This window comes from Melanerpes formicivorus, unplaced genomic scaffold, assembly GCF_026170545.1.
Source record: "Melanerpes formicivorus ecotype bairdi unplaced genomic scaffold, bMelFor1.0.p_v2 SCAF_225, whole genome shotgun sequence".
Taxonomy (NCBI): domain Eukaryota; kingdom Metazoa; phylum Chordata; class Aves; order Piciformes; family Picidae; genus Melanerpes; species Melanerpes formicivorus.
The window spans coordinates 210,511-234,539 of record NW_027142577.1 but is presented as its reverse complement, the minus strand read 5'-3'; the positions used below and the strand labels follow the sequence as shown (position 1 = coordinate 234,539).

The window sequence follows — 24,029 nt, the reverse complement described above, 5'->3', positions numbered from 1 at the left end:
GTCACCCTGTGCTCCAACACCCAGGGCTTGTATGAGCTGGCTCTGGTGGTGGATGTGGATGGTGTGGGCCAGGAGCTGCTGTCCCTGCCCCTCACAGCCAGGTACCAGCACTTTCCTTGCAGGGTCTCTTGGTGCATCCAGCCCCTTGCATGTGGTTTGCTGGCTCCAGCTCCACAGGAGGAGCCTTGCATCATGAGCTGGTTCTGCCCAGGCAGAGCTGGGAGCAGCAGGGCTTGCAGGCAGCCCCCTGGAGGAGCATCATCCCAGAATGGCCAGGCCTGGCCCTGAGCCTTTTCCTAAAGGACACAGCAATTCTGTGGCTGCTTGGCACTGCCCCTCCCCTGGCACAGCCTGGGGCCATTTCTCTTGTGCTGTCACTCGTTCCTGGGGAGCAGAGCCCAAGCCCCAGCTGGCTCCAGCCTCCTTTCAGGGACATGTGGAGAGCCAGGAGGGCTCTGCTCTGCCTCCTTTGCTGCAGGCTAAACGCCGCCAGTTGCTCCCAGCAGCTCTGCTCCTGCCCAGCCCTGTTCTCCAGACCCTTCCCCAGCTGTGTTGCCCTTCTCTGGACCCGCTCCAGCCCCTCAAGGCCCTTCTTGGAGGGGCCCTAAACTGCTGCCAGGATGTGAGGGGTGGCCTCAGCAGTGCTGAGCCCAGGGGGCCGATCCCTGCCCTGCTCCTGCTGGCCACGGGGTTGCTGATCCAGGCCAGGCTGCTGGTGGCAATTTGCAGCCACTCTGCTCTAGGCAGCTGTGTCCTGCTCCCTTCCATGCCACATGAGGGGTCAAGCAGCCTCTCCTCTGCCAGTGTCTCCATTGCCTCTGGCCCTCTCTCTGCCCAGGTGTGTGGTTCCTGCTCTGCGAGTGCCCAAGCCCGTGGTGACCTTCGGCCGCTGCTACCTGCAGCTCCCTGCCCAGCAGCTGCTGCCCCTGGTGAACGACAGCGACCTGCCAGGCTGCTATGCACTGCTGCCTCAGGTTGGCATCACCCCCACCCACCTCCTGCCCCCAGGGCTCAGCCAGGCTGTGCTGGGGAGAAAAGGCCTTTGGGAGAGAGAGACCTTGATGCTTTCCAGTCCATCCTACAGGTTTGCTGGGAACAGGAACCCACTGTCTTGGTCTGGAGAGGGAAAGAGCCTCAGTTCTTGTGAATATTCCTGTGTTAGGAAATTAGAGGCACAGAGGAGGCCAAAATAGCAACAGCTAGGCTATGTAGTACACAAATAAAGTGGATGGATCAGAAGGGGAGAGAGAGAGAAAATAGGGAGAGAGAGAAGAGGAATTCTATTGGCACCCCCTCACCCCCCAAGACAGTTTGGGTCTGTGGAGGAAGGGTGCTGCAGCTTTGGCTGTAGAGGAGAGGTCATTGCTGTCCTCTGAGCAGCCTCTTCAGCTCCATGAGTTGTAGCAGGCACAACTTAGGACATGGAGAGAGGGTTCCTTTTGGTCTGCTTCTTCCAGGGTCTCTGTCATTTTCCCTCTCCTGGTATGCTCTCCGTTTTCCTTCAGAGCAGCATTGTCCTGCCTGCTGCCTTGGCCTCCTCCTGCCTTGGCCTCCTCCTGCCTTGGCCTCCTCCTGCCTTGGCCTCCTCCTGCCTTGGCCTTCTCCTGTCTTTCCCTCCTCCTGCCTTGGCCTTCTCCTGAGCCAGTAGTTGCTCAGATCTGTTGCACAGCTTTTCAGAGGTGTGTGTTCCAGAGAGCAGGGATAGCAGTGGCCTCTGCCCGTTTCCAGGACAGCTGCAGTCTGCTTATCTCTGCACCTTCCTGAGAGGCATCCCAGTGGCTGCTCCCAATACACATCAGCTATTGCCTGGGCAAGCAGCAAAGGTGATTTTACCTTTGTTGAGTCCCATCAAGAGAGCCAAGATTCAGTCTCTCTCAGCTGCCCAAATGTAAGCTCAGGAAGCAGGGAAATGGGAACCTTCCTGAGGATCAACTTTAGGCAGCAATTGAGACAAGTGTAGGCAGCTCTTTGGGAAGCAGTTTGCGCTCTGGCTCTGGGGTGCTGTCCTGCAGGAGAACTCAGAGGGTGGTGAGAAGCTGCTCTGCCAGCCCAAGCAGGGAGAGTTGTGAGTGCAGCAGCTTTGGGACCCCCTGAGGATGCTGAGGCCATCCAAGTCTTGCCTTTCATTCTGTGCCTTCCTGCCAGGGATTTCAAACTCTTTGTGAGTTGCTGCTGTGGACACCTTAAGGGTTGACATTTTTCTACAAGTTCCCTCTGCAGTAACCTTTGATTGCCAGGATCAACCCAGGCTGGAGAGCAGCCCTATGGAGAAGCCCCTGAGGATACTGAGGGCTGCCAAGCTGCTCCTGGGCTGGCATTGTGCAGTACCAGCCCAGAGCCAGCTGTGCCCTGGGCTGGTCCCCAGCAGTGGGCAGCAGGGGCAGGGAGGAGGTTCTGCCCCTCTGCTGAGACCCCCCCCTGCAGTGCTGGGGCAGCTCTGGAGTCCTCAGCACATTCAGGGACTGGCTGGAGGAGGCCACAGCAATGCTGGGAGGCCTGGAAGCCCTCTGCTGTGAGGCCAGGCTGGGAGAGTTGGGGCTGTTGAGCCTGGAGAGGAGAAGGCTCCAGGGAGAGCTTCTGGTGGCTTTTCAGAGCCTGTTGGGAGAGGGGATGGCTTGAACTAAGAGAGGGAGATGTAGACTGGATAAGAGGAAGACATTTTTTCACTCTGAAGGGGGTGAGAGCCTGCCCAGGGTGCCCAGGGAGGTGAGAGATGCCCCTCCCTGGAACCTTTCCAGGCCAGGCTGTCAGGGGTGCTGAGCAGTCTGCTCCAGTTGCAGCTGTCCCTGCTCAGTGCAGGGGGCTTGGACTGGAGGAGCTTGAAAGATCCCTTTCAGCCCAGCCCCTTCTGTGCCCCTGCCCCTTCCAGAAGCACCAGGAGGATGCTGCTGTGCTGTACTCCAGCCCCGTGCCCTGTGGGATCATTCAGCCTCACAGCTCCGTGGAGGTGCCACTGAGCCTGGAGGCCCAGGTGCCAGGAGAGCAGCACACTCCTGCCCGTGTGGCCGTCTTTGGGCGTGCAGGACACCCCCTGGTGAGTGCTGGAGGGGCCTGCTCCGTGCCACAGGGCTTGCTGGAGCCTGAGGTGTACAGGGCTTCTTGCAGGGCAAAGGGGGCTTGTACCACAGGGATCCCTGGCACTGGGTGAGGGGGAGAGGAGAGGCAGCGTGGTGCCCTCTGGGAGGGTGATCAGAGTGTGTGCCACAGCAGTGCCCTGGGGACAGGGCAGATGGGGGAAGGAGCCAGCACTGTCCCTGCCTCTCCTCCTCTGCTCTTAGGAGAGGAGCAGCAACTGCTGCTGCCTTGGGGGTCTTGGGGAGGAGCAGCCAGGGACAGCCCAGAGTGCTGCTGAAGCAAAGGCTGGCTCTGGAATGAGTGAGAAGGTGCTGCAGCAAAGGCATCCAGGTGCCACCTCCAGTGCTCTTTGCTGCTTCTGCAAGAACACTGCTTTGGCTCAAGAGACCAAAAGGCTGCTGGAGTGCTGCCATCAGCTCTGTTCCTCAGGTGGTGCCAGGATTACCCCAGAGCACAAAGCAGAGCAGCAGCTTCCATGATCTCTCCTCTGCAGAGCCAGCTTGGTGCCAGCTAGGGCTGCTGGTCAAGGGGTAGCTTTGGGAGTGTTCCAAAAGCTGCTGCCCAAGCCTGGCTGTGCAGCAGCAGAAGCCAGGGAGAGTGGTTTGGGGCAAGGCTGAGCAGCAGCAGGGCTGGGAGCAGGCACAGGGCAGAGGAAGGAGAGCTGCTGGAGAGACTGCAGCCTGGGCAGGCTGCTTTCTTTCCCCCTGACAACAGCAGCTTGTGGCTTTCAGCTGGGGTCCCTCCAGAGCCCACCCTTGCTGCAGGCCTCCTGCTTCAGGCTTCCAACACTGCCAACTTCCAGCAGGCAGAGCTCTCCCCCATCCAGGAGCAGCCTCAGAGCTGTCTGACCCTTGCCAGCTTTCCCCATGGTGTTTTTCCTCTCTCCTCCCTGGAGCAGAAGGTCTCTTTGGTGAGCACTGGAGAGGGCCCAGTTGTCTCTGTGCAGCCCAGCCAGCTCGATTTTGGCAGCATCCAAGTTCTGCAGGAGGCCTCCCGGTGTCTGCAGCTCTGCAATCAGAGCCCCATCCCTGCAGCCTTCCAGGCAGAGGTGGTGAGTATCTGGAGAGGCTTCCAGTGGCAATGGCTGCTCTGTGGCCACCCGGGGCTCAGTTCTCCTCTGGAGCCTTTCCAGCTGGCTGCCTGAGAGAGCAAGCAAGATCTTCCACCCCCAGGTGGCCAGAGGAGCCTGGCTGTGGGGGCAGGTTCAGCTGGGGCAGCCCTCAGGAGCCCAGAGCTTGAGGAGATGTTTGAGCAGCAGTGAGCCTGGAGCCTGTTGCCAAGCTCTCCCTTTCCTTTGTGGAAGGTCTCTGGCTGTGAGAGTCATGGGTTTGGAGCTCTGGGATCACAGAATGCCTTGGGTTGGAAAAGACCTTTCAGATCCTCCAGGCCAAGCCTCAGCCCAGCACTGCCAGCTCAGCACTGAACCGTGGCCCTCAGCACCACAGCTCCAAGGCTTTGAAACCCCTCCAGGGATGGGGACTCTACCCCTGCCTAGGGCAGCCTGGGCCAGGCCTTGGCAGCCCTCAAGGGAAGGAATTGTTGCTCATGGCCACCCTCAACCTGCCCTGGTGCAACTGGAGGCCATTGCCTCTTGTCCTGTCGCTTGTACCTGGGAGGAGAGACTGAACCCCACCTGGCTCCAGCCTCCTTTCAGGGAGGTGTAGAGAGCCAGAAGGTCTCCCCTCAGCCTCCTTTTCTCCAGGCTGAGCAATGCCAGGTCCTTCAGCTTTGAACTGAGGACAGGGCTTTGAGCAAGCTGCTTTAGTTGAAGCTGTCCCTGCCCAGGTCAGGGGCTTGGAACTAGTTGAAGGTCCCTTCCATGCCAAAGCATTCTGTGACTCTCTGATCTTCTCCCTGGGATTTGCTGGAGGAAAGTCAACTTCTTGCAGCTTGTCAGTACTTCAAGAGGCCTCTAAGAAAGCTGGGGACAGACTTTTGACTAGGACTTGTAGTGAGAGGCCAAGAGGGCTAGTTGGAAACTCCAAGAGGGAGATTTCTAGCAGCTGTCCTGTGAGAGCTCAGTGCTGCCAGGCTGGAAACTCCAGCTGCCTTCCCCTGGCTCCTGCCCAATGCAATGTGCTTGGCTCGTGCCCAGCCTGCCAGCACATTGCTGCCTCCTGTTCCAAAGGGCAAAACCTCTCCAGGGATGCTGCAGGGTTTGGGCTGAGCAGGGCCTGTTGTCCCAAGCACAGCCCTGAAATGTGGAGCATGTCCCACTGCCCCCACGCTGGAGCCTTGGGAGCTGCAGATCTGCATGCCAGTGCATGTCCTGCTGGCCAGGGAGCACTCCCTGCAAGGAGGCTGGAGGAGGAAACAACCTTCTCTTGAGGCCGAGTGTCTCTGGGGCTGGTGAGGTGGTGGCTAATGAGGGGAGTCTGTGAGAGGAGGGTGGCACAGGGGGGGTGTCAGCTCCTGCAGAGGTGCTGCTTGCAGCCCCCCTAGCTCAGCTGCAGGCAAAGGAAGCCCTTCTGGTTTGTTGCCCTCACATCCTTGCTCCTCCAGCCCACAAGGGACCGAGGGCTGTGGCTCCTGGCCTCAGCTGGGCTCTGCCTTGTCTTGCAGTCTGGCAGAGGCTGGTGCTGGAGGGTTGAGCCCAGCCGAGGAGTGATCCCCGCCGAGGGCCAGGTGTCTGTGTCTGTCACAGCCCAGCTGGACGACACGGGGCAGTTCCAGGCCGAGGTGCAGCTGCTGGTGGAGCACAGCCGTGGCTACGGCATCCCCGTGCGGGCGCTCGGCGTCGGCAGCACCATCGTCCTCGACAGGCCCTTGGCTCCGCAGCTCAGCCTGGGCACTCGCTTCAGGTAGGTGTCCCTCAGCTCCTGCTGCTGCCGGGGGCTCAGCCAGGAGAAGCTCCTGGCTCTTCCAGGGCAGCCCCAGGGCTTCTTCAGGCTGAAGCCCAGCAGGAGCAGGGCAGGGCTTGTGCCCTGTGCTGGGCACCGCTGAGGATACAGTCGGAGCCCTGGGCTCAGGTTTGGGCTCCTCGCTCCAGGAAGGGCAGTGAGGGGCTGGAGCGTGTCCAGGGCAGGGCAAGAAAGCTGGGGAAGGCTCTGGAGAACAGGGCTGGGGAGGAGCAGCTGAGGGAACTGGGGGTGAAGAGGAGGCTGAGGGGAGACCTCAGTGCTGTCTACAAGAGCCTGGAAGGAGGCTGGAGCCAGGTGGGGGTTGGGCTCTTCTCCCAAGGAACAAGGGATAGGAGGAGAGAAGATGGCCTCAGGGTGCTCCAGGGGAGGTTTAGGTTGGACATGAGGAACAAATTCTTCCCCTAAGGGACAAGGCCTGGCCCAGGCTGCCCAGGGCAGTGCTGGAGTCCCCATCCCTGGAGGGGTTTCCTGGAGCAAAGGGTGGCCATGTCTGCCCAGCTGCACTTGGGCTTTCTTTCCAGGAAGGAACTTCCATTCCCATGGGACATTCCCTTGGGTTTCTGTCTGGCTCTGGTTGTTCATCTCTGGCTGTGGCTCTGTTTCCTCAGCAGCCAGAGCTGGGCTGGCTGCCCTGCTCCTCTCAGCCACACTCCTGCTGATCCATGTTCTTAGGCTCAGTGCTCTGTCTCAAACACAAGCCCAGCTGCTCTGGTCAGCAGAGGCTGATGAGGGTTGGATGCTTCCTAAAGGATGGAGGCATGAAAGGGATGCCAGGGCCCCCCACCAGCGAAGCCAGTGGTGCCCTGACCACCAGATAGGATCCTAGAATGGTTTGGTTTGGAAGGGATCATCTGGTTCCAACCCTCCTGCCACGGGCGGGCCCTGAGGAGTCCACACCCTGCAGCTCCCCGCTGGCATCTGCAGAGGAAGCCAACTGAGGCAGCAGCTGCCCAGGGGAAGCTGCAGTGGCCTGGAGCTGTTCCTCCATCTGCTTAGTATCACAGGATCAGTCAGGGTTGGAAAGGACCACAAGGATCAGCCAGTTCCAACCCCCTGCCATGGGCAGGGACACCCCACACTAGATCAGCCTGGCCAGAGCCTCAGCCAGCCTGGCCTTAAACACCTCCAGGGACAGGGCCCCAACCACCTCCCTGCACAACCCATTCCAGGGCTTCACCACTCTCATGGGGAAGAACTTCCTCCTCCCCTCCAGCCTGAATCTCCCCACCTCCAGCTTCATTCCATTCCCCCTAGTCCTAGCACTGCCTGAGATCCTGAGCAGTCCCTCCCCAGCCTTCCTGTAGCCCCTTTCAGATCCTGGAAGGCCACAATGAGGTCACCTGGGAGCCTTCTCTTCTGCAGACTGAACAGCCCCAACTCCTTCAGTCTGTCCCCATAGGAGAGGTGCTCCAGCCCTCTGCTCATCCTCGTGGCCCTTCCCTGGACACCTTCCAGCACCTCCAGATCCCTCTTGTCATAGGGGCTTGCAGCCAGGTCAGGCCAGCTCAGGGTCTGATCCAGCCTGACCCTCAGGCAGCCCTTTGCTAAAACTCTGCTGAGTGTGAAGCAGCAGGGGCTGGTGCTGCTCTGCCCACAGCAGCTGAGAGGATGTGCTTCAGGAAGCTTTCCCTGGCTGGGCACAACCAGAGCTGCTGCTGGGTGGGGAGAAGCTCAGGGGTAGGCAAGGGCTGGCTCCCGCTGAAGGTTTGAGCTAGGTCAGCAGTTCAGAGGTGGTTCCATTGCCAGCTGTGTGGTCAGACAGCAGCAGCAGCAGCTGGGTGAGTGCTGGGCAGTAGCAGCTCTCCTGATCTTTTCCATCTCTGCTCCTCTTGCAGCCTGGCTCCCTGCTGTTACAGCTTCAGGGTCACCAACCGAGGCCGCCGCACCCAGCGGCTCCGCTGGACCGTGGGAGGTTGCTCCCCGCCTGGCCAGCGCCGTTGGCTGCCTTCCCTCAGCAGCACCAAGGGCAAAGCTTCCTCCCAGGGCCCCCCTGCTGCCTGCCCTGTGTTTCAGCTTCGGCCCAAGAGGATGGAGCTGAGGCCAGGCCAAACGATGGAGGTGATGCTGGAAGGCTTCTCCAGCACTCCCCAGGTGAGGTCCCTCACAAGGGCTGAGCCTTCCCCATCAGATCACCTCCCCTGGGACTTGTCCTGCAGCCCCCTGGCACTGGCCTGAGAATGTGAGCAAGAGAGTGTTTGAAGGCCACAGGTTCCCCCTGGCAGAGTCCTCTGCTTTCCTTGCTGGCCACCATCAGTGGCTGGGGCTGCTCTGTGTTCCATCCTGCAGCACTTGCTGCTACCAAAGCAGGGGCTGAAGGCAGCTGCTGCTGTGGCAGGTGCCAAGGTGCCAGGTGCTGAGGCAGGAGGGAAGGGCAGAGAGAAGAAGTGACTCACAGCCTGGGAGCAGAGGCAGAAAGGAAGGCAGGAGGGCAGGTTTCCTGTGTCTGGGGGAAGCCAGCAGGGCAGGCAGTGGCTGGAGCTGCAGCATTTCTCCTCTGCAGACAAAGATGGGCAGAGGCCTTGTCTGGCACCAAGTGCTGGAGGAGAGGAAGGAGCCCAGTGCCAGCTCTGCTGATCAGGGATGTTCATCCCCATGGCACCACTGCAACTGGCAGCTTAACTTGCTTTCCTGGGAACAGTGACACTTGCCCCAGGCTCCCAGCCAGCCCTGCTGTGCCAAGGGCAGCCAGGTCTTGCCAGCACCCTTGGATGGGTCGCTGGGCCTCCTCCTGCCTGGAGCCTTCTGCCAGGGGAATGCAGCTCTGCAGAGGAGCTGCAGCCTGATGTGCACTGCTGAGCTCCAGCAGCACAGAGGTTGAAGTGGAGAGGGCTTGGACTGGATGACCTTGAATGGTCCCTGCCAAGCCAAGGCAAGCCATGAGATGATTCTCTGTGGAACAGCTCTAGAGGAAGCTCCTGCTGATGTTCATGTTTTGAAGGGGGTTCTAAAGGCTTGCCTCAAGAGTGGCTTGAAGAAGACTTCGTTGCTCACCTGGGTGGCTGTATTGGGGCTGTCCCCATGCAGTTCTGAGCCCAAAGGTTTTGCTGAGGAGGAGCAAAAGGCACCAAGCTGTTGAGTGCAGTGGTGAGAATGTCTCCCTGGAAAGCTGGCAGGGGCTCTGTGCAGCCAGCTGTGCCTGCCTGGCCCTGCAGTCAGAGCCAAGAGCTCTGGGAGGAGTTGGGTTGTGGTGCTGTAGCAGAGGAAAGAGCCAGCAGTGGAGAAGTGATCCCAGGAGCTGTCCAGAGCAAGGCTTGGCTGTGAGCCCATCCAGCTTGAGAGAGGACTTTGCTGGGACATGCAAGGCAGCTCTGTCCTGGGGAGGTCTCTCTTCAAAGCAGCTCTGGGAAGGAGGGCAGGAGGCATCCTAGTGGGGAGTGATCCCTCCTTGACCTGAAGGCATCTGCCTGTGGGGGGGTTCCTGTGGGTCACAGAATCCCAGCATGGGGGAGGTTGGAAGGGACCTCTGGGGATCATCCAGCCCAATCCCCCTGCTACAGCAGGGGCACCCACAGCAGGTTGGCCAGGTTGCCAGTGTCCAGGGGGTGTTTGGAGTCTCTGCAGAGAAGGAGACTCCACAACCTCTCTGGGCAGGCTGCTCCAGGCCTCAGCACCCTCGCTGAGAAGAATTTTCTCTTCCTGCTCAGATGGAGCTTCCTGGCTTCCAGTTTGTGCCCCTTGTCCTGTCACAGGCTCCATCCTCTTGCCCCTCACCCTTTAGCTCTTGCTGAGCATGAAGAAGATCTGCTCTGGGGCTGCTCTTCTTTTTGAGGGGGTTGGACTAGAAGACCTTTGGAGGTCCCTTCCAGCTCAGAGCCTTCTGTGCTTCTGTGTGATTCTGTGATGCTCCAGGCTCAGCAGCTCCAGCTCTCAGCCTTTCCTCCTCAGAGAGGTGCCCCAGGCTCCTCAGCATCTTTGTAGTCTTCACTGGGCTCTCTTCAGTAGTTCCCTGACTACTTTGAACTGGGCAGCCCCAAACTGGACCCAGCTGTGGCCTCAGCAGGGCAGGATGGAGGGGGAGGAGAGCCTGCTGGCCACAGTCTCCTTGAGGAATCCTCTTGGCCTTCTTGGACACAAGGGCAGCTTGCTGGCTCGTGGGCAACTTGCTCTCCAGCAGCACTCCCAGGTCCCTGTCTGCAGAGCTGCAAGCTCCCAGCAGGCCAAGGCCTCAGCTGTGCTGGGGCAGGGGTTGTTCCTCCTCAGGAATCATTTCCACTGAGCTTCCAAGGCAGAGCTGACTGCCCTTGGCCTTTCTGTCTCCTGTTTTTCTGCCCAGTTCCATCTCCATCTTCATTCCATCAGCTCCTCCAGCTTTCTGTAGCACTGTGCTCAGCACTGGGGCACATCAAAGGAAGAACCCTTTGGGGCAGGGATTGTCCCTGGCAGCACAAGCCTCCCCAGAGCTGTTTGTGGCTGTTGGCTGCAGCCTGATGGCCACTGGAGTGCAGGAGAAAGGGGATGCAGCACAAGCTGTGGAGGGCAAGGGGAAACCAGCAGTGAGGGGGGCAGTGGCAGGGCCGTGGCTGGTGGCTGGCAGAGGCAGGCTGTCCTCTGGCCACCCTGCTGGCAGCCCCCATGTGCCCTGTGGCTTCTCCTGCAGGCGGTGAGGGAGCAGCTGCTGTGCCAGGCCGCGGTGGGCAGCGAGGCCAGGAGCACCCAGATCCTGCAGGTGGAGCTCAGCTGCCAATTCATTGCTCCTGCCCTGCAGATGTCCTCCACAGCAATCACTTTCCAGGTGGAGAAGGTGAGTGTCTGGCTGGCATCCTGGCCCTGGACCTGCTGGCTGGAAGCTGTGGCTGTGCTTGGCTTCAAAGGAGGAGGGAAGAGAGCTGCTCTGAGTCCCCAGGGCTTTGGCTGTTGACTGCAGCAGGACCAAGCTTTTGCTGTTAGCACTGAGCTCATTCTTTGCTGCCCTGGGGCTGGCAACAGCCTCAGCAGCACTGCTTTGCTCTTGTTGGTGTGGCACCACTGAGGAGAGTGGCCCCAAGCTCTTGTCCCCCACCCTTTAGCTCTTGCTGAGCACTGAGCAGATCCCCTCTGGGGCTGCTCTTCTCCAGGATCAAGAGCCCCAGGGCTCTCAGCTCCTCCCAGAGCTGCTCCAGGCCCCTGAGCATCTTGGCACTGTAGCAGGGGCAGCAGGAGCCTGGAGGTTGCTGGCTGGCTGTGCATACTCAAAGCCAGCCTTAGGCTCCTGCAGGCTCTCTGCTGCATCCTGCTTGCTTGTCTCCTCTGCCCAGCACCCCTGGCCTTAGGAGGCTCCTAGAGGCATGAGTGTAGGTGACTGGAACTCCTCTTGTGCTGCTGTCCCCAGGAGAGGACAGGCCACTGCAATCAGATGGGCTGGATCTCTTAGCAGCAGCTGCCTCCTCTCAGGGGCCTGTTCCCTGCACATTCCTGAGGCTGTTCCCCCTGGGCAATGCTGTGGTTTGCAGCCAGCAGCAGCATCTGCTGTGCTTGGAGAAAGCCCTTCCAGAAGGGGAGAAACCTATCCAAAGAGTCCAGAGGAGCTGTTGGGAGCTCTGGGGGCTGAAGGCTTTGGAAAGGCAGCGGGTGGGGAAGGAGGGCCCTGGGCACTTGGGGGTGAGTGATGCTTCTCTCCTGTGCTTGCAGCAAGCAGGGGATGTCCTAACTCCTCTGGCCCAGCCTCTGGCTTTGAAGAACATCTGCCCCCTGCCCCTCAGCTTGGTGCTGGCCTTAGAGCAGCCCTTCTCTCTCTGTGATGTGGAGCAGCAGCCCCTGCCTGCAGATGCTCAGGTGAGCAGCCCTGGGCCTTGCTGCTGCTGGAGTGTGAAGAGGGAGCAGTGTGGTGGTGTGCTCCTGCTGGGAGGGCCTCCAGGAGAGAAGCTTCTGCAGAGCCAGCAGTGAGCCTGAGCTGAACCAGCTTGGAAATGAGTTGCTGGAGGAAACAAGGCATCATCTGGCTTGGGAAGAGAGCCATGGGATGGTTTGGGCTGGAAGAGACCTTTCAGATCATCAAGGCCAACTGTGAACTTCTCACTGCCAGCTCACTGCTAGATCATGGCCCTCAGCAGCAGATCTCCATGCCTTTGCACTCCCTCCAGGGATAGGGACTCCCCACTGCCCTGGGCAGGCCTGGGCTAGGCCTTGACAGCCCTTGTGAGGAAGAAATTGTTCCTCGTGTCCAACCTAAACCTCCCCAGGGGCAGCTTGAGGCCCTTTCCTCTTGCCCTGTGGCTTGTTCCTTGCTTGCTCCTTGCTCCAACCTCCTTCAGAGTCCTGGCTCTAGGAGATGAAGAGAAGGGATCAAACAACTTGTGGGCAAGCCATCTAGTGAAGCTGTCTGCTGGAAGCCATCCCAGCAGCCCTCCTCAGCTGTCTGTCTGCTCCTCAGGAGCAGCTTGCTGCCTTCAAGGGCAGCCCTGCCTTTGAGAAGGCTGAGGGTGCTCCTCCAGCCACTGCCTGCCCCCTGTGCCAGCGGCAGGTGCTGGGCACAGGCTCTGCCAGGCACGTGGTGATGTGGGCATGGGCACCACTCCTGTGCAGCCCTGGCAGGGGGGTTGGACTGATGACCTTTTGAGGCCCCTTCCAAGTCCTAACCTTCTGTGCTTCTGTGCCGGTGCTCAGCCCTGCCAGGCCCAGGCTGCAGTGCTGGGAGGAGCAGAGAGTGCAAACGGCCTTGGCCTGTCAGGGTGCTGCTCTGGGGGGGGCTTTGGTGCCTCTGCAGAAGCCTGAGCTGGGCTGGGCCAGCAGTGGGGTGGGGCTGGCACAGGCAGGCCCTGCTGGAGCCACACTTGGGGCACTGCCATGGTTGTGAGCCCTGGGGATGGCATCCCACGGGTGCTGGATGCTCTTCCTCTCCTTGCAGCCCATGAAGCTGGAGGCAGGGCAGGAGCTTCCCCTCTGCATCAGCTTTAACCCTGCTCATGAAGAGGGTTTGCACTCCTGGCAAGTGGAGCAGGCTCTGAGGATCCAGTTCCTGGAGCACCCTCATGAGGAGCAGGTCCTGCTGCGGGGAGAAGTCTGCTGCCCCAGCCTGCACTTCCAGAGCATGGCTGTGGACTTTGGCTGCATCCTGAATGACACTGGAGCTGTGCAGAGCCTGGAGATGACCAACTGCAGCCAGCTGCCTGTCTCCTACTGCTGGCAGCTGCTGGCAGCCAGCCAGGGCAGCCAGCTGAGGTATGGCCACCTCTGCCCTCTCCTTGCAGCTCTTCTGCTTCCTGCTGTCCTGCTTGTGCTTTGCAGAGACCAAGGTGGTTTCCCTGGGCTCTGGCCAACTGCTTTCCCCTTGGCCTGGCAGGAACAAGCCCTCCAGCTGTGGCCAGGCTGGGTGCTCAGGTGTCCTCCAGCACTCTGGGGATGGGCAGGGGACTGTTCTGCAGCCCAGCCAAGACTAGAAGACATTGCCAACACTTTTCCTGCAGCCCATGACCTCGGAGTCCTGCTTTGTCCCTGGAGCTCCAAAGCCCTGCTTGGGCCCTGGGACAAGCAGATACAAGTTGGGAGCTCTCTGCCTTCCCTGCCAGCCCCAGCTGTTGTCAGTTCAGTACTAAGAACCTCCACTGCCCCCACAACAGTGTGTCCAGTGCTGGCTCCCCAGCTCAGGAGAGCCAGGGAGCTACTGCAGAGAGTCCCAGGGAGGCTCCAAAGATGCTGGAGGGGGCCTGGAGCAGCTCTCTGAGGAGGAAAGGCTGAGAGCCCTGGGGCTGAGAGCCTGGAGAAGAGCAGCCCCAGAGGATCTGATCAATGCTCAGCAAGAGATACAAGGTTGGGGGCAAGAGGATGGGGCAAGAGGATGGTGCTGGGCTCTGAGTAGTGGTGTCCAGTGACAGGACAAGGGCCTGCTGAAGCCTGGAGCTTCCATCTGAGCTGGAGGAGAAACTTCCTTGATGGGAAGGTGCTGGATTGGCACCTCAGAGGTGAAGCCTGCCTGGCAGCCAGGCCCTGCTCCAAGAGCCTCCCCCTTCAGGCAAGCAGAGGCCACTCCTCTGTCCCCCCAAGCACAGCTGCTCTGCTGCTGCCAAAGCACAGGTGTCCTCTTGCCCCCCAGCCTTTAGCTCTGGCTGAGTGTTGAGCAGATCCCCTCTGGGGCTGCCCTGCCCCAGGCTCCACAGCCCCAGGGCTCTCAGCCCCTGCTCTCACCTTGCCTCTTTAGAGACAAAGCCCCAGCTCCTAGGGCTGCTGCAGGGACAGGTTGAGGGCTCAGGCAGTTCCTGATTGCAAGCTGCCTGGTAGCTTCTTTTTGTTCCACCTTCACCTGCCCTGGAGTGGTGCCAGGGATGGGGCATCTGCCCCCTCCTCAGGCAGCCTGGGCCAGTGGCTCACTGTTCTCAGCACCACAAATGTCTTCCTTCCATCTGCTCTGACTCTCTCTCTTTGAGTTCACCCCCACCCCCCCTTGGCCTGTCACAACAAGCCCTGCTCCAAAGGCTGTCCCCAGCTTCCTTGTAGGCCACTGGAAGGTCTCTGCTGGGCTCTGCCCCTTTGCTTCTTCAGTCTCCCTCCCACTCCTACAGTGTGTGTCTGGTTTCCCTTGTGGTGCCCTTCCTGCCTCCCCACAGGGCACCCAGCCCTGGCCTCTTCTCTGTCTGCCAGCAGCCAGGTGCCCACAGCTCTGCTGTGCCAACCTCCTCCCTGGGCAGCCCTGAGCCTTGCCCTGCTCCCTGCTGGTGTGGAGCTGCTGGGGCAGAGCCCTTGCTGAGCTCAGAGCAGCAGAGCCCAGGGGGGAGCTGCTGGGGCAGTCTCCCCTGCCTGCCCCTGCAGTCCCTGCTCACAGGGCTGTTCTGTTCCAGGTGCAGCCTCCCAGCCCAGGCAGTGCAGGAGGAGGGAGCCTGCTGGCAGCCTTGGGCCTCTGCAGGGAGCAGCTCCAGGGCTGGGGGTGTGGAGGAGCCAGCCCAGGCCCTGGGAGCAGCTGGGGATCCTGCCCAGGAGCCAGCAGATGCCAAGGACTCCCTGGAGGCAGAGGTAGATTTTCTGGGACACCTGCTGCTCCTCCTGCCTCCCAGTTTGCCAGCAGAGCCCTGCTGCTGCCACCCTCCCTTCTCACAGCCCTGCAGCCACTGCCCTGAGAGCAGGAGGGGCAGCAGCTGGCAGCTGGACACAGGGCTCCTGCCTTTGGGCTGCTCTGCAGGGTGGAATGAGGCTTGCTGCTGGGAAGGCTTTGAGCTTCCTTCTGTGCCAAGCCAAGCCCTCAGCCCCATGGGCCAGCTGCTCAGCCCCACTCCTTTGCCCCTCCCAGCCTCAGCCAAGGGCTGGGATTGCAGAGCCAGCCAGGGAGCTGGCAGGGGGCAGGAGGGGCACTGACACAGAAGACTCAGCCCTGCCTGGTGCTTCATCTCTCAGGGAGATGGAGCTCTGCTTAGGCCCAAGGATGTCCCAGCACCATTCCTGCAGAGCCTGCTGGTGGCCAGGCCCCAGCACCAAGCACTGCAGCTGCCTGAAGCAGCAGAGCCTCTGGAGCTGGAGGAGCAATCCCAGAAGCCTCTCTCAGAAACAGGCCTCAGAAGGCCAGAGCCAAGGCTCCTCTGGCAAGGTGGCACCTCTGAGGTTACAGATGAGCTCCCAACTGCTGCCAGGCAGGAGAGCATCTCAGCTGCCTTCTTCAGGAAGGTGTCCTGGGAATAATGGCCTGGGGGAGATCCTCAGCTCTCCAGCAGCCATGAGTGCACAGGATGAAACCAAAGCACCACTGGAGAGCTGGGCCAAGCACTTCCTCAGTTGTCCTTTGCCTGTTTGGGAGTCTGACTGGCAGCTCTGTTCCTGGTTTGCTCCTGGAGACCCTAAGCTGTCCAGGCAGGAGGCTCTCAACATGTTCTTTGGGCAGGAGGGAGCAGAGCTGGACTGGCAGAAGGGTGCAAAATGCCCCCTCAAAGTTTCTGCCAGGCCTCTCAGCTTGCTCCTGCAGGCTTGGGTGTAGGAAGTGAAGCTGGAGCCCAGGCCTCATCTGTGGCTGGGCTTGGAGCCACACTCAGCAGATGCCATGGGCACAGCCAGACTTGATTTGCTCCCAGCTCCCATCTCAGCTGCCCCTGGCTTGATGAGGTGCTGGAGCCTGCAGCAGAGTGCTCTCCCCCAGAGCAGCCACTTGCTCACTGCAGCCCTTGGGGCTTGCTTTGCAGCTGCTGCTGCTGTCCAGTGCTGTGGAGCTGGGAGGTGCTGTGGAAGCTCTCCCTTTGCCCCAGGCCAGGGCTGCTCTCCTGCCTCCCTCTCCCTGCTCAGCCTCTCCACCTCTCCTCCCTCCCCAGGTGTTCGATGTGCTGCCGCTGCATGGGCTGCTGCAGCCGGGCCAGAGCCAGCAGGTCACCTTCAGCTTCTTTGGCCACCCTAACACTGTGGCCTGTGCCAGGGCTCTCTGCAGGGTGCAGGGAGGCCCCAGCTACGAGCTCAGGCTGCGTGGGGAGGCCTCACTCATCAGCTACCTCCTGGACACCACGGAGCTGGACGTGGGGCTGCAGGTAGCGCAGGCTTCTCCTTGCCTGCAGCCCTGGCTGCTGGGGGCTGCCTGCCTGGGGCTAGGGCCAGCTGCTGTGCTGGCTCCAGGGCTTGGCAGCACCACCTTGGAGTGCTGCCTCCTGCTGCCAAGCTCCACCCCCACCTCAGCTGGGAAGTCCTCCTCTCCAAGGCACCTGGAGGTGCCTCCTGGGGTGGGCAGGAGGCCAGCGCTGCCCTCCAGAGGGCTGTGTTCTCCAGACAGCAGCTGCTGAGCTGCTGCTCAAGCCTGAGCTGCAGGAAGAGGCTGCTGTAATGCTCTTGGCTCATCAGCAACAGAAAGCCAAGAGGAAGCCCTCTTGGGCTTGCCAGTCCCCATCCTGGGGGGAATGTCCCAGAGTCACCCCCACTGCCCTTTTCAGTTCCCCCCCAGCTGTTTCCAGCTGTTGGCCCTGTGCTTGGTGCTCTGTCTGCCCTGTGTCCCTGCCAGCTCTGCAGGTGCCTTTGCCTCTGCCATGTGTTGATGCCAGCTGCTTTGCTCCAGCCAAGGCTTTGAGGCCCCCTCCAGGTGCAGAGAGCTCAGCTCCTCTCTGCTTCCATGCCTGATCTCTGGGTGCTTGGTGCTGTGCCTCTGCAGGGTGCCCCAAAGCTCAGCTGCTGTGCAGGGCCAAGAGGTCCCTTGGGGCTGGGGGTGCCCAGGTGAAGCTGGGAGCCAAGTGTCCAGCTCTGCTCTGCTGCTCTGCTGCACTGCCTCCCTTGGCTCCTTCCCCAGTGCCAGCTGCAGGAGATGCCCAGTGCCAGGCCTGTCTCTAACTGCCCACTCCTCTCTCCTCTCTGCAGCTGTGGGACGTGGTCACAGAGGTGGAGCTGACCCTGCAGAACTGTGGGAAGCTGCCCTTCCCCTTCGTGGTGCTGAGCCCTGGCACGGGCACTGCCCGCAGCCCCCTGCCCGCTGTGCCCCTGGTGGTGCCCAGCACGGTGAGGATGGGGGCAGCACAAGGGCCTGACCCTGGCCCTGTGCCAGCCTGCCCTGGCTGGGCTTGGAGGGGAAAACCGGGGAGAAAGAGAAGAGCAGGAGGGAACTGTCCCAGCAGCAGGCAGGGCTGGGAGCTGTCTCTGCTGAGGGGATGCAATCACAGGATCCTTTGGCTTGGAAGAGCCCTTTCAGATCCTCAAGGCCAGCTGGGAGCTCAGCACTGCCAGGCCAGCCCCAAACCCTGGCCCTTGGCACCACATCTCCACAGCTTTTCAGTGCCTCCGGGGCTGGGGACTGCCTGCTGCCCTGGGCAGCCTGGGCCAGGCCTTCACAGCCCTTGTGGGGAAGAAATTGTGCCTGATGGCCAACCTCCCCCTCCCCTGGCACAGCCTGAGAGCATTTGCTCTTGTCCTGGGTCACCTCCTGTGGGAGCAGACAGGAACTGCCCTGCCTGCCCCTGCCAGGGCTGCCCAGGAGACTGCCTGGCTCTTGCCTGGCCATGAAGCTCCTGTGCCAGGAGCCGGAGCAGCCCTTCCCTGCTCCTTCACCCCTCCAGCTCTGCTCCTCTGCAGCAGCTGGGGGGGGCAGTGAGGGGGCCAGGGCTGAGCAGGGCTGGAGCAGTGCAGAGAGGAGTTTGCAGCATCCCAGCAGCCTGCCCTAGCTGCAGCTGTCCCTGCTCACTGCAGGCCTGAAGGAGCTGCTGGCACAGAGGCTGGCTGGAGCTTCTGTAGTGAGTGGTGGTCCCCAGGGGGCAGGAGCTGGTCAGGACCTGAGGGAGCTGCTTGAGAGGGTCCAGCCAAGGGCTCTGAGGGGACTGGACCATCTGTCTGGTGAAGAAAGGCTGAGGGGCTTGGGGCTTTGTAGCCTGGAGAAGACAAGACAGAGGGCAGATCCCCTCAGTGCTTCTGAAGCCTTCAAGGGGACCCAGGGGGCTCTGGCCAAGGCTTTGTCAGTGGTGCCCAGGGAGAGGACAAGGGGCAATGGGCACACACTGCAACAGCCAAGTTCCATCTGACAGCAGGAGGAACTTCTGTGTGTTGAGGGCAGTGGGGCACTGGGGCAGGCTGCCCAGAGAGGCTGTGGAGTCTCCTCTGGAGCCATTCCAAAGCCTCCTGGCTGCACTCCTGTGCAAGCTGCTCTAGGTGACCCTGCTCTGACAGGGGGGTTGGACTGGATGATCTCCAGAGGTCCCTTCCAAGCCCTGTGATTCTGTGACCTTGAAAGGTCCCTTCCCAGCCAAAGCCTTCCAGGATTCTGTGACCTCAGCTCCTGAGCCTTGGGTGGATGTCTCTGGGCTGGAGCAGCATTCCTCTCTCAGGCCCTTGGTGCCATGGGCAAAGGAAGCCAAATGGCTTCCATCTTTCCTCCTGCCTGCCTCCTGCAAGAGGTGCCAGGCTCATGCCCTCTTCCTGCCAGCTTCTGAAGGCACAGCTCTGCTTGGTGCTGCTGTGGCAGCGTGGATGGTGCTGGCAGTGGGGCTGGGCTGGCTCTGGCTGTGTCCTGTGCTGGAGTGGGGGCTCAGGGGGCAGGTCCTGGCCCGCTCCTCAGCTCCTCCCTGCAGCCTGAAGGGGAGCAGGGACCTGCAAGTGCAGCCCTGTGTGCAGTGGGCAGCTGAGGAAGGCTGCAGATGTGTCCTGTCACCCAGAGCCAGGTGCCTCTGGATCTGCTTCCTTTTGCTCTGGCCTGGGACAGCTCTTCTGGAAGCCAGAGACACTTCTGGAAGCCCCAGTGACACTTTCTGTTCTAGATCTTGTCCTAGGCTCTGCTGCTGTGTGGCCAGAGATGTGTTTGCAGCTCACAGAATCACAGGATTGTCAGGCTTGGGAGGGAGCTCAAGGCTCAGCCAGTTCCAACCCCCCTGCCATGGGCAGGGACACCTCACCCCACAGCAGGTTGCTCACAGCCACCTCCAGCCTGGCTGCAAACACCTCCAGGCAGGAGGCTGCCACCACCTCCCTGGGCAGCCTGTGCCAGGCTCTCACCACCCTCATGGGGAAGAACTTCTTCCTAACACCCAACCTGAATCTCCCCCTGTCTAGTTTTGCTCCACCCCCCCAGTCCTGTCCCTCCCTGACACCCTCCAAAGTCCCTCCCCAGCTTTCTTGGAGCTGCCTGCAGAGACCTGAAGGCCACCAGAAGGTCTCCTGGGAGCCTTCTCCTCTCCAGCCTGCACAAGCCCAACTCTCTCAGTCTGTCCTCATAGCAGAGCAGCTCCAGCCCTCTGCTCCTCCTTGTGGCCTTTCTCTGGAGCTCAGCATGAGCCAGGGCAGGCTCCTGCACCCTGAGTTGAACTGCACAGGCAGGAGGTTTGGTGGGAGTCCCAGGTGGGGCTCAGAGCCCTGGACACCCACCTGCACTCCCAGGATCCCAGGAGGGGGGGTGGTTTGCAAGGGGCCTCTGGGGGTCATCCAGCCCAACCTCCTCCTTCCAGCAGGGCACCCCCAGCAGCGTGCCCAGGGGGGGTTGGAATCTCTCCATAGGAGACTCCACAACTTCTCTGGGCAGCCTGCTCCAGGCCTCCAGCACCCTCACAGCAGAGAATTTTCTCCTCCTGGTCAGCTGGAACTCCCTGGGTTCCAGCTGATGCCCCTTGCCTCTTGTCCTGTCAGTGGGCACCACTGACAAGAGTCCAGCCCCATCCTCTTGTCCCCCACAAGCCCTTTAGCTCTTGCTGAGCTTTGAGCAGAGGCCCTCTCTGGGGCTGCTCTTCTCCAGGCTCAACAGCCCCAGGAGTCTCAGCCTCTGAGCCTCACAAAGATGCTGCAGGCCCTCAGCATGTGTGTAGTCTCCCTTGGACTCTTTCCAGTAGGTCCCTGTCCCTTTTGAGCTGAGGAGCCTAGTGGCCACCACTGAGGTGCTGTGAGAGGAGCTGCTGGCCCTGCAGAGGGCAGGGGCACTTCCCTTGCCTTGCCCAGCACTGCTGCTGGAGCTTTGCTTGGTCAGGCCTGGCTCCTGCTGGCTGAAGGCAAAGCCTGGGAGCAGCAGAGCTGTGCTGGTGCTGAGCAAAGGCCAGGCTGTGCTGAGGGAAGGCCTCCTCCTGCTCTGGAGGGATTCCAGCTCCCCCTGGCCATGCTGCTCTTGGGCAAGCTGCTGGGGGTGCCCTGCTTTAGCAGGGCAGTTGGAGTGATGACCTCCAGAGGTCCTTTCCAGCTCTCCCCACGCTGGCACTCTGGAGGGGACCTGGCAGCCTGGGGCAGGAGACAAGCTCTTGGAAAGCAGACAGCTAGAAGGTGCTGCTGTCTGCTGTCTTCTAGAGGAGAACCTGGCTGAGCATCACCCCCTCCATCAAAGCCTCTTTGGTGCATTCCCTCCCTGCAGGGTAGCCTTGGAGCCGGCCAGCAGCAGGTGCTGAAAGTCTCTTACCTGCCAGAAGCGCCTGGGGCCTTCTGCAAGGCTTTCCAGCTCCAAGTGGGTCACCTGGAGCCGCAAGAAGTCTGCCTGAAAGGAGAGGGAAGCTTTCCCAGGCTCTGCCTGCACCTGCCCAGGAACATCCAAGGTGAGCACTGCCTGGCTGCTCCTCAGGATGCTCCCCTGGGCTTTCCCCCAGGGCCTACCCCCAAGGCTGTCAGAGCAGCACTGGTGGCTTCCCCAGGCTCTGCAAGTCCCTGTGGGCTCTGTCCCAGGAGCCACCCTGCAGAGCTGGGTTTGCACCAGCTGGCTGGGGCTGAGCTGCTCCTCTGGGGGAGGAAGCTGGGCAGGGCTGAAGCTCAGCATGCAGCAGGAGGATAGGCACCCACTGCCGGGTGCTGCACTTTGGCCACGGCAGCCCCAGGCAGAGCTCCAGGCTGGGCTCAGAGTGGCTGAGAGCAGCCAGGCAGAGAGGGACCTGGGGGTGCTGACTGACAGCTGCCTGAACATGAGCCAGCAGTGTGCCCAGGTGGCCAGGAAGGCCAAGGGCATCCTGGCCTGCATTAGGAGTGGTGTGGTCAGCAGGAGCAGGGAGGTCATTGTGCCCCTGTGCTCTGCATTGCTTAGGCCACACCTGGAGTCCTGTGTCCAGTTCTGGGCCCCTCAGTTCAAGAAGGACATTGAGAGACTTGAAGGGTGTCCAGAGAAGGGCAACAAGGCTGGGGAGAGGCCTTGAGCACAGCCCTGTGAGGAGAGGCTGAGGGAGCTGGGGTTGTTTAGCCTGGAGAAGAGGAGGCTCAGGGGTGACCTCATTGCCCTCTACAGCTACCTAAAGGGTGGCTGTAGCCAGGAAGGGGTTGGTCTCTTCTCCCAGGCACCCAGCCCCAGAACAAGAGGACACAGTCTCAAGCTGTGCCAGGGGAGGTTTAGGCTGGAGGTGAGGAGAAAGTTCTTCATTGAGAGAGTCATTGGTCATTGGGATGTGCTGCCTGGGGAGGTGGTGCAGTCCCCATCCCTGGAGGTGTTCAGGAGGGGATTGGATGTGGCACTTGGTGCCATGGTCTGGCCATGAGGTCTGTGGTGACAGGTTGGGCTGGATGATCCTCGAGGTCTCTTCCAATGCTGTGCCCTGAGCTGCTGGAGGAGTGTTTCTGGGAGAGGTGGTGTGGGGAGGGGGCTGCCCAGCTCAGATGCCCACACTGCACTCTGGGGGGTTTCTGCCTTCAGGAAATGAGAAATATGAGAAGGCCTTCAGGAAGGTGAAAGAAAAGATGGCCAAGGACAGTGGGAGAGATGGAGAAGTTGTCCTGGGGGAGGCTGCAGCCACAGAACCAACCCCAGATGACTTGGCTGCCACGGTGAGAACAGCTGCTGCCCTGTGTGGCAGGAGCCAGCCTCTCCCCCTTGTGTCACTGCATCCCCTTGTACCCCACAACAGGCTTCTTGGGGCCCTGCTAGCAGGTGGGACCTCCCTGCCCACACTCAGCCATGACTCTCATCAGCTGAGTGCTGCCCCAGGGGCTGTCCAGCCCTGGAGGTTGTCCCTGCTGGAGCTGGAGGAGCTTCCTGGCAGCTGGCTGAGATCCTGCAGGCCATGCTCATGGGGGTGAATTGATGGGGCCCCATCCCTGGGCTGTTTGTTCCTCCCAGGCCAAGCCCTGCCAGGTTTGCAGAGCTTGAGAGCAGCAGCCTGGGCTGGCCCTGGGACTGTGCTCAGCTCTCATCTGCAAGAGGCAGCAGCTCTCTCCTGGTCTCCTGCTCCAGAGGGCTTTTGTCCAGCTTGCTTCGGCACTCCCTGTGGGCAGGCAAATCCCTGGAGCTCTGAGAAGTTCCTGGCTTGTCCATCTGTGTCTGGCATAGCTTTGAAGGCAGTGTCTGGGCAGGTGAGGGTGCTGGAGCTGGTAGCTCTGGAGAGAAGGTGCTGCCCAAGAGAGCTGGAGGTGTCCCAGGCACTGAGCAGTGAGACAAGAGGACTCCATCACCCCCTCGAGAAGAGCAGGATGGGATCCTCTTTCAGAGCCAAGCCCATGCCCTGGGAAGGACCTTGGCTAAGCAGCCCCTGTCTTTCCCTGCCTCAGCTGGACACTGGGCTGCAGATGCAGCTGGAGGACATCCTGCTCAAGGAGCACATCCTGGAGCAGCAGGAAGCTGTGGCCTGCAGTGCCCCAGAGGAAGCTGCCTTTAGGCTGCAGGCTCGCCGCAGGCTTCTCAAGTGAGTAGAGACCTCCACAGCCACCTGCAGGTGCTCTGGGGGTGACAGCCAGCAGTGCAGCCCTGCTGCTGAGAGCTGCTGGGCTCTGCAGAGCTGGGCACAGCTGTGGGCAGCACAAAGGCTTTGCTCCTGAGAGCTGTGCCGTGCTGCCTGGGAGCAGCTGAGTGTCCTCACTTCCCTGAGCTTTGGGGGTGCTCAGCTGCCCACAGATGCTGGGCTCTCTTCAGGGAGCCAGTGCAGAGCATCAGGCCCTTCCAGACAGCACAGACAGCATTCCTGCTGAGCAGCTCTGAAAGAAGCAGCTCAGAACTGGCCTCCTTTTTTTCCCACCAGACCACACTTGGCCCCAGAGCAGCTTGGCAAAGTCTCAGCTGGGGGCTTGGGGGCTGGGGGGACTGCAGGGCTCTCCTAGGTCGCTTGGTCCTTCCTTCTGCTGCTTCATGCTGAGGAGCAGCTGCAGCAGGCTCCAGCCCAGGCAGAAGATGCTCTGCAGAACAGTGGGATGGCTCTGGACAGGACCTGCCCATGGGTCTTGCAGGTGTTGGTGGCTGTGGTCCCTGGGGCTCTGGGGACAGAGCTGGGTGAAGGTTTCCTGGGGCTCAAATCTGACAAGGCCCTGAAGCAGTTCCAGGCTTGGGCTGCAGGCCAGGCTCAGCAGTTGCACTGAGAGCAGTGGAGCTGCAGGGGGCTTCTCTGCAGTGGCACAGGAGCTGTGGGCAGTGTCCCTTGGGAACCAGCTGTGTTTGAAGGTGCCCCTGGGAGCTGCTAGAACCTGGGCCCTGCCTCCCCTGGCACCGGCCAGAGTCTTGTCCCCGGCTGCTCAGGTGTTGGGTGTCAGCAGCTTGAGCTGAGTTTTCCCAGTGGATTTGCACCTCCCATCCTGTGGCAACGTGGCCAGGCTGTGGGTTCAGGAGTGCCCTCCCTCCTCCCTGCAGAGCTGAGCTGCCTGAGCACATCCTGGACTTTGGCTGCGTGGCTCTGGGTGGCATCCACAGGCGCAGCGTGAAGGTCACCAACCCGGGGCACTTCCCTGTGTCCTTCCAAGTCTGTGGGCAGCTCCTGCGTGGCACAGGTAGGCAGTGCTGGGGACCCTTCCTGTGGCCTGCCTGGGACAGCTCAGCCTGAGCCCCTGGCCATGGGGAGTTCTCTTGGAGCACTTGTTTGTAAAGCT

General features: G+C 60.9%; 1 protein-coding gene across 1 annotated transcript in view; it reads left to right on the top strand.

Moving 5' to 3' along the window:
• LOC137458140 (hydrocephalus-inducing protein homolog) overlaps positions 1-24,029 on the top strand; it is a 66,623-nt gene that overhangs the window by 14,888 nt on the left and 27,706 nt on the right. Inside the window, exons 13-25 of the mRNA XM_068169823.1 lie at positions 1-101; positions 839-974; positions 2,870-3,034; positions 3,974-4,126; positions 5,638-5,876; positions 7,772-8,027; positions 10,534-10,677; positions 11,544-11,618; positions 12,760-13,047; positions 20,617-20,794; positions 21,874-22,004; positions 22,725-22,858; positions 23,794-23,930. Of these exons, the coding sequence (XP_068025924.1) occupies positions 1-101; positions 839-974; positions 2,870-3,034; positions 3,974-4,126; positions 5,638-5,876; positions 7,772-8,027; positions 10,534-10,677; positions 11,544-11,618; positions 12,760-13,047; positions 20,617-20,794; positions 21,874-22,004; positions 22,725-22,858; positions 23,794-23,930 (2,137 nt within the window). The remainder of the gene's footprint in view (positions 102-838; positions 975-2,869; positions 3,035-3,973; positions 4,127-5,637; positions 5,877-7,771; positions 8,028-10,533; positions 10,678-11,543; positions 11,619-12,759; positions 13,048-20,616; positions 20,795-21,873; positions 22,005-22,724; positions 22,859-23,793; positions 23,931-24,029) is intronic.